The sequence below is a fragment of the Lissotriton vulgaris genome, chromosome 8, assembly GCF_964263255.1.
Source record: "Lissotriton vulgaris chromosome 8, aLisVul1.2, whole genome shotgun sequence".
NCBI lineage: Eukaryota > Metazoa > Chordata > Amphibia > Caudata > Salamandridae > Lissotriton > Lissotriton vulgaris.
In genome coordinates, this window is record NC_141696.1 from 1,132,828,553 (window position 1) to 1,132,845,978 (window position 17,426).

The window sequence follows — 17,426 nt, forward strand, 5'->3', positions numbered from 1 at the left end:
ACCATTGACTTCCCGCAACATACACCTCTGTGGCTGGCACATGGCTGCGTGAGGGATCGACCCTTCAGAGCTTTCGGCAGTGGGATCTGAATTTCGCTCCTTGGGGACGTTTGGGTGGGAGACCACGTTAGGGCCTTCTCCTATATGCAGCAGCGTCACTCACTTCACACCACCCAGTTTTATAAGTAGCTGCAACTCCGTCAAGCCCTCACCATGCATATTCCACCAGGCACCTCACTTCCTGAGTTCAGCCCGCTAGAAGCCCAGGTCATGATGGGAAACTAGGGCAGAGGGGGATGTCGCGGATATACCGCTCCCTCGTGAACAATGGCCCTACCACCCTAGACTCGCTGCGAACCCGCTGGGAGGGATGGTTGGATCCCCTAGAGGAAGCAAACCGGTGAGACGCCCTTATGGCCCCCAAAATTCCAACAACCTCCTCTAAATTACGTCTCATCCAACTTTATTTCCTTCACACAGCATATCTCACCCCTGCACGCTTACATAGGGCAGGACTGCGCCCCTCCCCAGACTGTACACAATGTGGTCACGTCCCGGCCGATTACTACCACATGGTCTAGCTCCATTTTGGTGTGGTGTGGAATCAGAACTTACACAAACTCTGGGGTGGCAGGTCCCTCATGATCCTATACGCCTCCTCCTGGGAGTATTTGATGGCCTGGACGGCTCTAGAGCCGACAAACGATTTTTGGGCACTGCGGTGACCAAGAGAGATATTGCAACGGCCTGGGCCCAGGCCAAACCCCCTTCCATACGAAAGTGGGGACGAGGGTGGACTGGTGCGTGACCCAGGAGGAACCACTCTTTGAGGCACAGGATGTCCTTAAAATTTTGAAAAGTATGGGGTCAGTGGCCAAATCTACTATTTTGAGTTATGTGCTTGATTTCTCTCCTATATAGCTATATTGTTTTTCAAATGAGGTGGCTTGCTCGAAGGCTTTACATCTAGGCTGGTTCTCCTGTTGTCTGCCGGTGATGGACTTTGATTTATTTTGCAATCACATGCTGTCTTTTGTATGTTTTGGATTTTCAAATGCAAATAAATTAGATTATCGGAAACAAAAAAAAATTACTTGCACTTGACGGGCCACAAAAAAACTCTCCATGTTAACACAGACTGAATCATTTACGTCCCAATTTAAACATTGTATACTTAGTGAATGATTTGATTTGATTTGACTGAGATTTATAGAGCGCGTAGCTACCCTAGGGCATCCCAGCGCTAGTGACCATAACTCCAGCAAGGTGGGGAAACAGGGGAGAGGTAAGCAGGGGAAATTTAGGGGAAGAGCCAGGTTTTTAGTCACTTCCTGAACCTGAGGTGGTTGTGTTCTTGCCTCAGAGAGAGTGGGAGGGAGTTCCACAATCTGGGGGCATTGTAAGAGAACAGGCGACCGCCTGTTCTGGCCTTCCTAATTCTGGGGACGTTTGCGAGGGATAAGGAGTTAGATCTTAATTGTCTGCTGGACTGGTGCTGTGTCAGAAGTGGTCTGAGAATGGGGGGCCTTCATCGTGCATTATTCTGTGGGCAATGCACAGGGTTTTGAAGTTGACCCGTTCTTTTACTGGCAACCAGTGCAGGTTTCTGAGGGCTGGTTTGGCCGAGCTCCTTGCTTTAGTTCCTGTTAGGATTCTTGCGGCCGCATTTTGAGCACATTGAAGTCTGTGTACTACAGAGGCTGGAGCCCCCAGATACAACACGTTTCCATAGTCTAATCTGGAGTTCACCAGCCCCTGCATCAGGAGCTTCCTGGATTGGTGGGGGATCAGATGGAGAATCTTTCGTGCCATCTTTATGAGACCGAGGCAGGTTCCAGCAGTTTTCCTAGCTTGAGTCTTAAAACTGAGCTCCTGGTCCAGCCATATCCCCAGGCTCTTTACCTCGGATTTGGGGGTTGGTGGAGTTCCCATACATGGCGGCCAGGGAAGGGATGTGGGGATTTTGTTTGGATTTCCCAAGAGGAGTATTTCTGATTTCTCACCGTTTAGTTTTAACCGGGAGTCACACATCCACTGGTGCACCTTCTCAAGACAACTGGATAGATTAGAGAGGGAATTGTCTGATTGGTTAAGGGAAACGACGAGCTGTGTGTCGTCGGCGTACATTATAGATTTGATGCCAAAAGGTTTGACAACATCCTCGAGGGGTGCCATGTACACATTAAAAAGTGTGGGGCTCAGGGAAGATCCCTGAGGAACCCCACACTTGAGTGCCTGAGCCTTGGAGGTGGAGTACCCGTCTGCCACTTGAAAGGACCTATCTTCAAGGAAGGATTTAATCCAGGCTAAGGCGGAGTCCGCCACTCCTATCAGACCAAGCCGGTGTATGAGGGTTGCATGGTCCACCGTGTCGAAGGCGGCACTTAGGTCGAGGATGATCACTGCCACTGATCCTCCTGCGTCCATAATGCTCCTAGTTTCTTCGACCACGGCTAACAGTGCGGTGTCGGTCCCTTGTCCCGGTCTGAAACCTGTCTGAGACTGGCGAAGGAGGTGATTAGTTTCTAGGAACTCAGAGAGTTGTTTGTTTGCTACACGTTCGGCGATTTTGCTGATGGCCGGCAGCAGTGAGATAGGTCTAAAGTTAGATGGGTCCATGGGGTCTAGATGCGGCTTTTTTATAAGAGCCTTGACAGTGGCTTTTTTCCAGTTTGCCGGGACTGTGCCAGCTTTGAAAGAGGCATTGATCAAGTTGGTAAGAGGGGGAGCTACGGTAGAAGCAACCAGCTTGAGTTTACTGATCGGGGCTGGGTCTGACGGGGCACCACTTTTGATCGTATGTAAGATGTTAAGAAACATCTCAGTGGTGATTTGGGGGAAGGAGGATAATCTCGGGGCGTCTTGGAGAGGAGAGGAGATAGAGCATCCTTGGGAGATGGAAGGGGCCGGTAGGGAGGACAGGATTTTTTCGATTTTAGCCGAGAAAAAAATCGGCCATCTGGTTGCATTTTACGCCCTCCAGGTCTGGAGTCGGCGGTGGGTCCTGCATTTTGGTGAGGAGAATAACAATGCGGTAGGTCTCTTTTGCGGAATTGGCCGCTGAGGCTATTTGATCCTCGAAGTAGGAGGCCTGCGCTGTTTTTAAAGCGTTTTTATAGAGCCTAATATGGGCTCTGTATTCATTTTTGTCTTCTGTAATCCAGTTTTTTCTCCATTGGCGCTCTAGCCTTTTGCCTATCTTTCTTAGTTCACGTAATTCCTGAGTAAAACACGGCAGTTTGGAGGATTTCCTGCTTGTTGGGAGAGGTTTGAGTGGCAAGATTGAATTAAGGGAATCGTTAATCCATTTATGCAATTGGACTTCGGCTTTAGAGGGGTCTGGGTCTACTACTGGTAAAGTGGATGACAGCGAACGTTCCCATAGATTGGTGTCCAATTTTTTCCATGGGCGTGATGGGACCTGAGGACGGGGAGTTTCCGACTTCTTCCCTGGAAGTTGAAGTTTGAAAGGAACCAAAAAGTGGTCTGACCAGGGGAGGGGCAGAGGGGTTTGAACGGATAGTTTGGTGAGGTTGGAAAAAATGGGATCTAGCAGATGACCTTTCATATGAGTGGGTTCATTGCTGCGCAGTTGTAGATGAAGGGATGTTAGATCGGTTTTTAAATCTGAGGCAAGTTTGTTAGCGTGGTCATCGAAGTGGAGATTTAAGTCTCCAAGGATTGTGAAATTTGGAGTCACGCAGGCAAGAGAGGAGATGGCGTCCATTAGTGAGTTTATGAAACACCCTACCTGTCCTGGTGGGCGGTAGATTAAGACCCCCGATAGGGTGGTAGATGGAGGCAGATGCAAGGAGAAAAGAACATTTTCGCTATCTAGGATGGGGCTGTCTTTAAACTGACATGATAGGTTGTCGCGATATATAATCGCTAAACCCCCTCCCGTTTCCGTCGGTCTGCTGAGGGTTTTGATGAGGTATCCAGGTGGTAATGATTGGATAATGTCCGGGTCGGAACTTGTGGATAGCCAAGTTTCTGTTAAAAACAGGACGTCAATGGCGGAGTCTGTCAGCAGTAGGTTGATTTCTGTCTGGTGCTTAGGAAGGGACCTACAATTGAGCAGAGCCATCTCGAGGCAGGCGGGTTCTGGATGGGGGGAAAGCTTAAACCTGTAGGCGCAGTTCGGGCATCTTGGATGCTCGTCCTCCGGGGTAATGAGTCCGTTGCAGCTAGTGTGTAAAGGTTCTCTGAGTTGGTGCAGAGATTCTTGTGAGTATTTGATTAGAGGGGGGCTCGGAACGGCCGGGGGTGTGGGCTCTGGGCTCGGTCTGGGGCGGACGGGCGCGGACGGGCTTGCCTTAGGCGCGCAAACTGCGCTCCCGCTGCGCTTCCGCCATAGACACATTATAACGTGATTGTTGAGGGAGGGGACAGGGGGGTGTGGCCAAACAAGTGGGCGCGGCCTGAGTCCTCGCGCTGCGAGCGTCAGAGGAGTGAAACAATTAGGGGTCAGCCGGATGCGTTAGAGTCCGCTACCTGAACTGAGTGAAGTGCTCGATTCTTAGCAGTTTGCAGAGTTGCTGTGGTGAGTTTTAAAAGCTAGCACAAGTAAATTCGTGACAGTTTTACAATTTTAAAAAGCAATGCAATGCGCTATGCGCTCTCCCGGCTTCCGCCTCAGGAGTCTGAATAAAGAAGCAAGTGGGATTTTACTTCACATTTTAGATTTAAAAACTATTTTTCGGTATGCTAAAGATTCAGTTTTGTTAGTGATAATAAAAAAGGTGTTATTACTTTATAAACCAGGTTAGTGATTCAAAGAAAAGTTAATCTTACTCTGTGGAAGTCATGAACAATGTCAGCAGGGTCACTACTGGCGAACTCTGGCACAGGAACACTGATAAATTCCAGCCCCTCTTCTTCCAGAATCTGAATATTTTCCTCAATGGAGCGGTAGCGAGCAGTTGAGGAGTCTGCATATGGTTTCGTCAATATCATGTCGTCCTCAATGTAGTTCAGTCCGCAGAAGTAAGCATCGCCCTAAAAAGAAAAACAAACAGACTAATAAGGAGAAGAAAAAAAACTGAAAACAAAAAATTTCCCTGTCACAGAATACTATTACTATCAAAAAGATGAACTGAATAATGTTTACAGTTCACATTTCACAGTAACATTTGTAAAATAAGCAATCAACAACCTGGGAATGAGGCTAAGTGTTAACACTGTCCTGGTAGTTCACACAACAATCCCAGGGTTATATGGTTTTCCTGAAAAATGTCCTACCATATGCAAACAATATGAATTGCTATTCTATTTACCGACAGTTTAAGTAGCATTCATGCCTTCCTAGCATTTATTTATTTAGCCGTGTCTCTTTCGGTCACTTCAGGGTGCTGAAGTAGGATTAAGCTCGACCCTGCCTCATGTATCCAAACACCTTCTGCACCCCACCCAATCAGGATTTCGATCATGACACAGCCCCGAAACAGCATTGCTGGAAGTTCGGAGTCGCTAAAAACGTTCCTAGATCTCTGACGCAATGCTGAACTCATCTTGTTAGACCTGTCGGCGGCTTTTGACACTGTCCCCATGACATCCTTCTACAATGCATATCAAACTGTGGTGACACGGGATTGGCTGACCCGGTTCTTCTCTGAGCGAGAACAATCAGTGTGGACAAAACCTCACTTCTCCAAGGCCAAATCTTTAAAATGTGGGGTACCCCAATGCTCCTCGCTCAGTCCAACATTATCTAATGGTTACATGTCCCCAATGGCCACCTTGGTAGAGTCGTTCGGCATCACGATAGTCTCCTATGCCAACAACACGCAGATGGTCTCCTATAAGGGCAACTTAGACACCAGCAAAGCATCCTTCTCGAAGTGCCTGAGAGCAACCTTACCTTGGTTCATAGAAAGCCAACTACAATTCAAATCGGATATTGCAGAAATCAAACTGTTAGGGTCTAACCCTAATCTGGGTTGGGTCAGCGCCTGGCCTAAGGACGTACCTACACCCCCTCCGCCCACTTTGGAAGCCAGGAACCTGGAAGTCACCTTTGACAATGATCTATCTTTCAAGATCCAGATCTTCTCAGTCACCAGAAACTGTATGCAGATACTCAAGTATCTCAGGAAATTCCTTCCCCTTCTCCCAGGAAGGCCCGCAAAACTGTAGTTGGAGCCATGATTTTCTACAGGCTGGACTACGTGTACAAGTATTTGGGTCTAGCCGCATACCTTATCCGGCGAATGCAAGTAGCCCAAAACATGACAGCGTACCTTTTCTTCTATTTGACAAAAGGCACCCCCACATGACCGTTCCTCGCCAAACTGCACTGGCTCCCAGTCAGCAAAAGTATCACCTTTAAAGCATTTTCTTTAGAACACTGGCCCTGAACAACGCCAGCCCCAGCTATCCAAATAAAAAAATCATTGAGTACTAGCCCAGTAGAAATCTATATTCTAGTAAGGCACACCTCATTGCAATCCCCCGCTTAAAAAACAAGCATTTACAATGCAATAGGTCTCGCATTTGCGAAAGTATGAGCTATTGGCACTGTAAATGACACTGTCTTTTATTTATGTATTTTTTTAAACTGATAAATAAAAGGCATTGTCATTTACAATGCCAATAGCTTAAACTTTTGCTAATGCAAGGCTTCTTGCATTGTAAATGCTTGTTAATATATGGGAGCATTTTTACAACCATGCATGCAGCCCTGTATAAAAAATTCCTGAGAAACTTGTCAATTCTCCATGGTCAGGATTTAATTGTGTTACACTTGTGCACAGCAGAACCACAAAACTAAACACAAGCCCACTCAGGCATTCCACCTTTAGGCTGCGCAGTTTTATGCAATTCACCAAACACTCACTGTAGTTTAACACATACTTTACAAATGCCGGCAACCCCCCCCCCACCCCCCGCAGTGCATGCCTGCTCTCTTTAATGCTAGGCTTGTGGCTAACTGTAATGCAATTGGTGCTGATTTAAAGAGCTCCGATACCTTCGTGTAAAGTGTGTGCTATATAAAAGTGCAAACAAATATATAACAAGTTTAAGCTGTTGGCATTGTAAAACACGTACCTAAAACACAGGCAAAACAAAGGCACATAAATCATGCTTTCCAACAATCCACATCTCTGCTACACAACATTTGATGACCTCCCTTTTAACTCTATTCGAATCTCTGTGCCTGTTCATCTAGGTGGGACCCCCTGCCCTTCAACGCCCCGGCCACACTCCACTGCATCACACAGCATGAGGGACCCCTGACCCCTCTATGGTTATTGACGATTCTTCCCTCTGTCACCGGGTAGATAGTGCTGCAGGTGCAGAGGCACCAGAACTCTGGAGACTTCGAGGCCCACTGCACACCAGTTATGATTATTTCACTCCTCAACTAGCAGATGGAGGGAGGGTCGATTTACCTTTCTTGCACCCGGGCCGATGGCTCCCAAGTCACTCCACCGCCCTCTGTCGAGTGCACCTAAGCGGTGCCTGCATAAGCATAAACAAACATACATATGTTTAAAGCCCGCTTCGATAATGGTTATTTATGTCAGTACTAGTGTTACGTTATCTCCGGTCTACATCGCTCCGTTAACAAAGAGCCAGGTCCTTGTCTCGCGGCCTCAAGGCTGCGTAACAGGGATTTCATAAGACCCGACCTGTGCACATCTTTCCACCCGGCCTGTGAACTTCAACAGCTGCTCGAGACTTGCAGCTCGGCCCGGGCTATTTTTGGGACTATTTCTGACATTGTTTGAAGTTCGCACTTTCTTCATTATCTAATTGAATCCGGCCCCTTCCTGGTGACCCCAAAACAACCCGCACACAGGGTGTGCGGCATGAGGGGCTGGCGTCTCGTTTCTGGCTGTTGCGGAACAAGCTTAGCCGCAGCGCCTGACATGGCGGTGAGGTAGCGGCCCTAGAGATGATCTGTTCCCTCATTTCACAAACATGCGGATCGTGTGTCCTCTGCATTGTGCAGTTACGGTTCTCCCGACACTGTACCTGTGGGCACGGAGCATTCCAGGAATGCGGGCTCCCTGTTGCACCACACTGCGATGCACACCCTGGCTCCCCCAGTTCTAACGTGCCCCTGCTGTGTGTTGTTGTGAGGTGTGTGTACAAAACACTGATAACAAAAAAGGCGTCAGATACACAACAAAGACCATTTACTGTTGAAAATAATTTTGATTGATATTCAAAATCTTCAGTATCAACATTCCCTAGGTGCCTTCATGTTCTTTTGTGTGACTTCTAAATGGAAACAAAATGTACACTGGGACACGCATTTCATGGATGAAACACTCACACCCATCACAGAGACAAATGGAAACAAGCCCGCGAGTGGTGCACGCGAGCAGTCCACCTCTTTTTCCTTCTTTCATTTAGTTGGTTCCTTGTGAAATGGATCCAAAAAAAACCAAGCCCGCGAGTGGTGCGCGCATGCGCGCCACAGCGAGCCATGTAGTTTCAATTATTGCGCCCATGTCTGGGCACTATAATTGAAACCAAATGGCAGCCGTGCAGGTAACCAACACCAATAGGCCATGGGCGGAGCAATGCGCCCGCCTTTGGCCAATTGCCTGCTGTCTTTGATAAAAAGATGCACGCAAAGGTCAATTGCGTGGGCCAAAAGGAAAAGCACACGCACGAGCGTGTGCGATTCCTAGGACCATTTTGAAACCCCCTACAAGAGGTCTCTCGCTGCGCACTGCAACGCTAGGCGCGAGACCTAAAAACTAGACATGGTTGGACCTCCTTCCTAGTATGTACTGCCAAAATCTGAACTGCCTCCCTCTTCAGTTCAGAAGCATAGAAACTGAATCTGCCTTCTGCAAACACCTAAAAATCAATTTCTTCCGCCAATGATACCCACTCTCCTTTTTTTATGTCCCCTCTTCCCCATTACTTCTTGTGGCAGCGCTGGGACACTCCATTTTGAGTAGCTGTTTGCGCTATACAAATGCTGCCATTCATTAATTCATGTAAATTCTAACAGAAAGGCCCTGATTTACAAACAGCGACTGCAGTGTTGGCGGAGGCTTCAAACTAGTGGCAAAATTCTGCAATGAGAATTCACATTGTGGAGATTCCGCCACAATTGCGGCGATTCCGGCACATTTGCAGAGACTCTGCCACAACTGCGGAGGCTCTTTGTGAACTGGGCCCAAAGTGTTCACCAATACACATGCTTGAATAGTTTTAGAAGATAATAAATGTATACATTTTCTGATGTGGAGGCACAATCTTGACTGAGAAAATAAAACATTTAGACACTAATATTACAACTTAGCAGCATACACTACTTTAAGCACAACCTCGGCTTACTCTGCTGACCGCATACTATCAAGATATATCTCTGATTTAATATATAGATCTCCTTGGTGACTGTTTTATGATGGTATATGTCGTAGTAACGCTCTGTAATTTATTTTATGTCCAGACAGGGCTTATGTTACATGGATTGCTTTGATTGATTTTATTCCTTTATATAGGGAGTCCATTAGTCAGTTAGCCAGTGTTCATAAAAGTCACAGCGGGTGGGAGAGTTGCACTTGAGAGTCTCCTGCAGTGGAGGTTGAGTGACTGGAGAAACACACACCCACAAACAGACTACAGAGACTTTCCACAAGACAGATTAGAGGGGCCAGAGAGCAGTGGTGCTTCTGCACCGCTAGGGGAACTGTGAGGTCAGGCGACTGGTTTCCATTCAGGAATAGGCGAGAGGAGGTGTCACCGACCTGCAGCACATCCAACTCTCAAAAGGCTGCTTTTAAAGAAATGTATATAATCTATTGTAAACACAGAAAATAACTGAACTAGCCCCAGGCTATTAATTAGGATTGCAAGGATTTACTAGCTAGCATCTTCTTTACTTGAGCTGTGTGAAAGCGCTACAGGGTCTACAATCGTGCAGGTCTCTCATGGTTTGCCCTTAATATCCAAGAGCTTTTCATTTTAAGGGGGAATTACCCCACTTGGAACCTAAGGCCAGACCTTCTTGTGGAATGATGGTGCAGAAGTTTTACCAGTGCACAGTATAGGCAAGTATAAAACATTAACCTCGCCTAAACACCATAACAGATACACATAGGGAAGAAATGCAGGAGGAGGAATGTGAGAAACAAATTATTCTCCCTATTGAGAATGGATGCTATTAATGTATATTGCATATATACAACCGCATATGCATATTGTTGGCCCTGGAACCGCTGGGCAGGCAACTCCATTTGCCGGTGGCTAGATGCTGCACGCATCCCCTATGGGGAAGACATCGGGCCTTCTCAACTCTCTTAACCTCAGAGAGAACTAACATTTGAAATAAGGCAAAAGCCAAACGTGTAAGACCCTCTCACGGATGCAGGCTGAAGACCACCCAGGCAACACCCCCAGAAAGAATGGGAATTATCCTCACCAAAGGGTGACCTCGAGAATGGGGAAGAAGCAGAGCAACATGACCAGGTGGATGACTAAGATGAGGAGCCAGACCCAAATCGACTGTGGCGACCAGAGTGTACCAAATGACCCAAGGTGGTAGGCAATTCAACTGGTACACGGCGTACAAGGTAGCTCATTATGTGAGCAGCAGTATCAGGAAGCCCTAGACTTCAGGGGATGCCTGAAAGCAGAATGCCCAAGGCCATAATTAGAGGGCAAGATAGCACCAACCCTGGTGATCGATGGTAAAATTATCAATTTCATAACTAAATTTGTAACTGAAACAAAGAGAGATCGATCCCTCCTGGAGAGCATGCAAAGATAAACTCTAGATTAGATATGGTGGGACCCTGAACAAAAATACTGAAAATAGCTGAGGAAGATAGAGGCACTGGCAACTTGATATCTCCAGATACTCTGTACTATTGGGCTCAAAGGGCAGTGTGTTTCCTGGAAAACACGAACTGCACCCTATCCACAGAGAGGCAGCACTGTCCCCTGCTAAAGATAGATGCAAAGTTTGGCGAACAGGCCATCACAGAGGCAGATCAGAATTTTCTTCGGGTCATTAAGAGCTTACCAGATTTGTCACCATAGTTTCATCACTGGATAACTCAACAATTTTGTGGAGAGTTTTTAGCCAGAAAGTTTTCATAGGGGGCCTGCAAAGGCAGATCATGCTCAACCAGTCATCCATACTCTCCAGAATCCCAAAGACAGCAAGGTAGAAAACTATTACAGTGGCACGATCCAAGAAAAAGGGTTCTTTCTAATCCAAGGAGCTGGCAGAAGTCATAGAAGCAGAGGAGCCTTTCAGGGTGGAATTAATGCACCAGGAAGAACCATAGGTAAGAAGTATCCTTTTCCCCCAACCAAAGTAGGGGGGAGGCTATGGTTCTTGTTGCACAAATGTAGGATGCATAGGTTCTACATATGGTGTACGGTTTCAGGATAGATTTCTACGAAACACAATTTCAGGGGAAGAAATCAGTTCTCCTTTCCTTCTCAGAGATCGAGACATTCCTGGTAGACCGAGAGGTACTTAACTTATGCCTTGTTCTACTCAAATGGATTCCTCTGCAATCTTTTTCCAACGGCAAAGTAGGACCAACGTCACTGCCCAGTGATCAGCCTGAAAGAATTCAACAAATCGAAGGTGTACCTGCATTTCAAAACTGAAGGCATGTATCTCCTAAGGGGTAATTGGTTGGTCACTTTAGATCTGAAAGTTGCACACCTGACAATCAATATTGTTGCACTCCACAGAAGGGTTCTCCAGTTTGTGTGTTGATAACGGGTGTACGAGTTAAGTGCATTATCCTTTGTCCACTCCTCCACACTATGGCTCTTCACGAAGCTGCTGAAGCCAACGATACAACTTCTAAGAGTAAGGGGTGTCAAATGTATTGTCTATTTAGACCATTCTTCTGACAAATCAAAACTCCATACATCTGCTGAAAAAAGTGGGACATGACAATGGACCTGCTACAAGATCTGGGATTTATCATCCATGTACAATAATCAGAACTGACCCGATTCAAAAGAACGGTTTACCTGGGCTTTGTAATAGATACGGTCCAAGATATGCTGAAACTTCCCATGAAGAAGGTGATGCTCATCAGGAGGGAGTTGCAGAGAACGGGGGAGAAAGAGACAGGCCTTAATAATGCAACTGGCCAGGCCTATTCTAGGACTGTTGGCATACTCAACCTTCCCACGATCTCTTCACTGCAAGGTTTCAAGGCTTCACATCCACAATGGAAGTTCGCTTGCCAGAAGAGGTCAGGATGAACATCCAATGGTGGTTGGATCACAGGAAAGCCTAGAATGGCAAGGCTGTTTTTGATTCCTTACCGGACATGGTTGTATGATCAGGCACAAGCTGTTCTTTTTAGGGATCTCAATGTGGAGACATTTCAGAACAAGAAAAGGAAATGCGTATAAAATTGTCTGGAGCTTCTAGAGGGATTGTTTGCCGTGAAGTGCTTGACAAAGGAAAGAATCTCATGCTCGATTCCTTTGAAATGGATAATGTATCAGCAGTCTGATAAAAAAAAAACTAGGGATATAAGATTAAAACTACTTTTGGCACTTCTGCCTAGACAGAAGGATATCCATCACTACATAATATCTGCCAAAGACGAGGAATTAGATTACAGATTGGAACTGTAGCCACCTATAGGATTGCAGCACATTGAAACTGAAAACTGGAGCATTTCAGAGAATAATGGACAAGTGACGTCCATGATGGATGGATCTATTTGTGTCTCCGCTGGATCAACAACTCCTTCAGTTTTACAGTTGGAGAGCAGATCCTGTATTGGGGGCAAGGATGCCTTGTTCCAAGATTGCAGGCTTATCTTAGATATGCATTTCCGCCATTTTTGATGATTACAAGACTTACAGCACAGGTCAGAAGACAAAAGGCATAAATGGTGCTAGTGACAGCAGTGCTGAAGGGGCAAGTCTGGTTTCCAGTTCTTTTGGAACTTTCTTCAGATTCTCCAATTGTTCTGCCTCAGTGTCCAAACATTCAGAAGGATGTTCCCAGCAACCAGCACCATTTAGTTAGGTAAGGGACTTAGCAATGAAGGGCATGGATGATTGTTAGGGACAATGGGACATCCAAGGGATCTTGTGGAAAAGTGTGATCGGAGCCCACTTAGTACAGTGCAGATGGTCTTGTTGGTGTATGGGACAGATCTGGATCCCATGGGGGAAATGTTTGGTCAGAATTAACAGATGCAGGACTGGCCTAGCAGACAGTCAACATGTGTAGATCAGTTATTTTACTGTGACCTCATCCTTACAAGGGTATTCTGGACAGGGAAGTATCTAATGGTTTGTAGGCTCCTCGGGGGTATTTGCTTATCAGTGCCCCTGGAAGCAGTACAACAAACTATGGGGACATAAATTTGCCAAAAAATTACCGTGATCGGAAGGACGCGGTAGGAATACCCCGGGGAAATCTGCAGGCGTATTGAATAAGCCACAAACGCTGAGTACCCGGGCTGAAGTTAAACATTAGACTGAAAAGCTGGTTTTAAAAACGGCATGAATAAAACAATCATTTGACAATTAGACAACAAAGGAAGTTTTTGAGGTACCTACAAATAATCACTAAGATGTCATTACACCGGTAACTATTTGGCTGCGGAGAAATATATTGAAATTGTCCTGAAGAAGGAAGCCATAATCAACTAATGCTTCCGAAACGCGTCGACGCATTACAGAAGGGTTAAAATTCTAAGTTGTCAACAGAATATTGGGTATAGGAAGGGAAAGCCTCCCCATTGTTGCCAACAAATAATCTGAATTAACCCCATAAAAAGACAATGTGTGTTGTCTCGCTTTCTTTTCTCCACCTTTTTCACAATAGGTGTCTTGTTGAGTTTTTAACGATTTTAATGCTTTAGTGTATAAATTCTTGTTTTTAATTACAAATAAATGTACTTTGTGTAATAACATGTGGTTTTTCCTTGTTAAGTGTTTACCAACTATTTAGTATATGAACCATGAGTGGGTTGAATGAAAGGGTCTAGTGTATGTGTGAAACCAGTGACTAATTATCTTTCCAACGGAAAAAACCTTTTTTACTTAACAGTATACTGGAGCTCCATTTCCCTTGGGTTATATCGAGCCCCTCTCTTTTTGTTAAAGACATAAATTTGGCCCTAAATCTCCTCCAATCTTGGCAGGATAATATGCTTTTTTTCCATAACAGAAAATCTGGTGATGCTATTATGCCTCATTCTCTGTAAGAGAGTGTCAGATGTTAGCAGTGTATATATATATATATATATATATATATATATATATATATATATATATATCAAATAGGACAGCGGTTCTTAATCTGTGGTCTGAAGACCCCTGGGGTTCCGCAACTTCTACGAAGAGTGACCGTGGCTGCTTAGTGTGAAGCTTCACTTTCTTTAAAACTATGTGTACATATGCCACTAGCACGGACTACGTTCAACAATTTACTGCAGCGTGCGGTCATACGTAATTTAACACTCTTCTTTTTTTATTCTGCGCACAGTATATATTCCTGCAACACCCTGTATACCTCTTTCACACCATACTATTGTAAAGCATTACCCTTTTTACTGTATACCAAGAAGCGAGTTCCAAACAATGATATTCACTATGGTGCAGTATTAATTTACAAACAGAAAATGGTCGAATCAGTAAAGAATCGAGAACCTAGGTATTAATATTTAGGTTTCAATAGTTTCTACTTAGTTTTATTGTCAAATAACTTGAGACAGGCATAGCCAACTTAGTATGAAACCTCCCCATTCCAACCACCCACCCTGAAACCCGCCCTTCACTAAAGACATCTGCTTAAGATAGGTCTGTTTTTATCACACACGCCACCACCACCCCATTCTCATTTATGCATGGAACTTTGTTAACATACACTTCTCATTATCCAGCAGATCTAGGGCATGAAGCTTGGTGGGACTGTACATGCCTTTCTTCTCATTCAAATATAGAAGGACTGGATTCTACATTCTGATGAATCTAGGAGACTCTTCTTTAGGTTCATGTGCTATTCATTCGTAGGCAAGTGGATGCCAGAGTCTCTAAAGGCATAGTTCTAGGGTTTGTAACACTGTGCTTACCCATACTTCCAGTATATTCTATTTAGCGGCAAGTAGTAGGTGGGAGATGTTTCCCTTTGACTGAGTGTAGTGCGTACGATTTCAGTATTGGGATCCCTAGAAGATGCTGGATTTCTGCCTATGTCCCCCACTTCAATGTGAGATCTAGTGCTTAGCACAGACCTAAAGAATTCATTAAGGTTTGGGCAGGCACATAGTAAAGGCAAGATTGGGCACTGCATGGTCTCCAGCAGGTCATGGGTTAAGTCCTATATAACTTATGTAAGCGGAGAGGGGTGTAGTACCACCAATATGCAATCTTGTAGAGGGGTTCTCATCCTTTTGCATGGTGGGCAAACTTGTTTGCCTGCGTGAAGATGCAGCCCCATTCTGCCGGAGATGAAGAGATTTTGGGTCCTTTCTCTCCTCTGTTCTAGTTATGTTATTTTGATTTGTATGGTGCAGCTTATAATGGTATACAGACATATTCAGGCGCTCTTGGTATGTAAAGCTCAAATGAGGTGGCTTTGTGTTAGGTACTGCACACATTTTGAATACCAGCTGTCATGGAGTTGTTTGTGTTTGTAAGAATGTTTCTAATCCTGTGACCGGCTCCATCCTGTGATGCTCCCTCTTTTTTGGTGGGGCTGTATAAACCAGTGTCCAACCTGGAGGTAACAATATCTCTCCTTCTGGTGCACCATTGGTAGTCTTGATGTTATAAAATGAATAAACGTCTGTTGTGATACAAGTCCCGGAACCCGAATTATCCCTGTATCTTCCATGCTCGTAACAGAGCTCTACTGAGTCCAGGAGTGAAATCTAATTTCCCAACAATAGGCACCATGGGAGATGGGAACGCAGTAAGGCTATTTAGGTCTCACCAGGCTATACCAGGTCTCTAAAATTACCCTGGTTAGGGGTGAAATGTATAAATCTCTGCATTATTCATTTTACTCAGCTGGCAAGCTGTTGGATTCTGATTGATGAAGCACCATATCTTGTTAGCCTACCCACGGAGCCTTTCTAAAACAGAACACAACTGGGCAGCCTCGAAATAGTGATGTAGGTTGGGCATGCTCAATCTTCCTCGTCTAAGGTGTGTCATACACGTTTGCTAATGAATACATGTCTTTCTCCCTCAAACAGGAGTGTTGCTTAAGTACTGTAGCTGAGAGATTTCTCCTCTCTAAAAGGGGGAAGAGGAAAGCCACTATGAGGAGAGTCTAATGGGATCAATCAGGAATAGTAAACAACGATAACATGTGTGGCGCTTACACAATAATAACAAAACAAAAAACTGTCAAACACTGTAGTGTTATAAATAGGTTGTTATGGGTGATCAAGTTAAAAAGAAACTTTGATGTAAATGTCTACTAATCATCATAACATTTTTAGCCAATTTTAAATTTCTATTATTTTATAATAGAATTTTAAAATTGTGTATTTTCTTAGGTGAACAATGCTCTTTTCATGTCTTTCTGAAATGCATGATCCTTTACCTTAGGAAGAGATAGGACTGATTATGATTAGGGACAGTTGGGAACTTCTTATGTTATGCGAGCTGTCACGAGCGTGGTGGTTTTGTCACAGCTCGTGACTAGCTCATTTTCAATGGGAATGTTGGGGAGAATGTTATGGTTTAAATATGGTGGAATTATGTTGTAGTACTGTTGTGAGGGGGTTGGGGCATTAACTGACTCGACTTCTTGGAGAACGGATGCTTGAATAAACCTCGTCTCACATTATATCCTCCAACGTGTTTAATTGCCTCAATTGAGACTTCCTACACTGGCGACGGGCAGGATTTGTTTACCGCTGCTATTTGTTTGAAGAGGAGGATTTTATTGGCTTTTCAACAATTTTTTTTGGGATCAGGCAGTGAGGTTTTCACGAACATTGCGGAGATCTTGTTCAATTTTGTGAAGGATTATTCTACGTTCTGCTTTTCTGCAGAAACTTTGATTTTTTTTTTTTTTTTTTTTTAAAAGAAAGGAGAAGTAATCTCACTGAATATAGTCTTACTGTTCGACGGCATTTTTCGATGGGTCAGGAGTTCCATCACGTTGCTGTTCGACTTCATTCCATCTTGGAATCCTGATGAGACGGCGTTTGTGTAAGCGCACATATTGATGACGCGCTGTGTCATCACGCTGTGCCTAGTCACCATGCTACGCGCTACGTTTCTTTTGTCATCACGCAACGTGGGCGCCATTTTCTGCTGCAGCCTAGCAACATTCTCGATAAAACACGCATTTTGAGGACGATTCTTCGCATATTGGATCTAACGTGGAAACTTTAGCATATATACATACATCGGTGACACGCACACTGCGTGTCTCATATTATGGATTTTAGGGTAATTATGGCATCGGTGACACGCACACCGTGTGTCTCATAGTTTGTTAT

General features: G+C 45.0%; 1 protein-coding gene across 1 annotated transcript in view; it reads right to left on the reverse strand.

The window, feature by feature from the left end:
- The window catches only part of ITM2B (integral membrane protein 2B), a 142,909-nt gene that overhangs the window by 24,435 nt on the left and 101,048 nt on the right, over nt 1-17,426 (reverse strand). Inside the window, exon 3 of the mRNA XM_086934988.1 lies at nt 4,795-4,998. Within this exon, the coding sequence (XP_086791114.1) occupies nt 4,795-4,998 (204 nt within the window). The remainder of the gene's footprint in view (nt 1-4,794; nt 4,999-17,426) is intronic.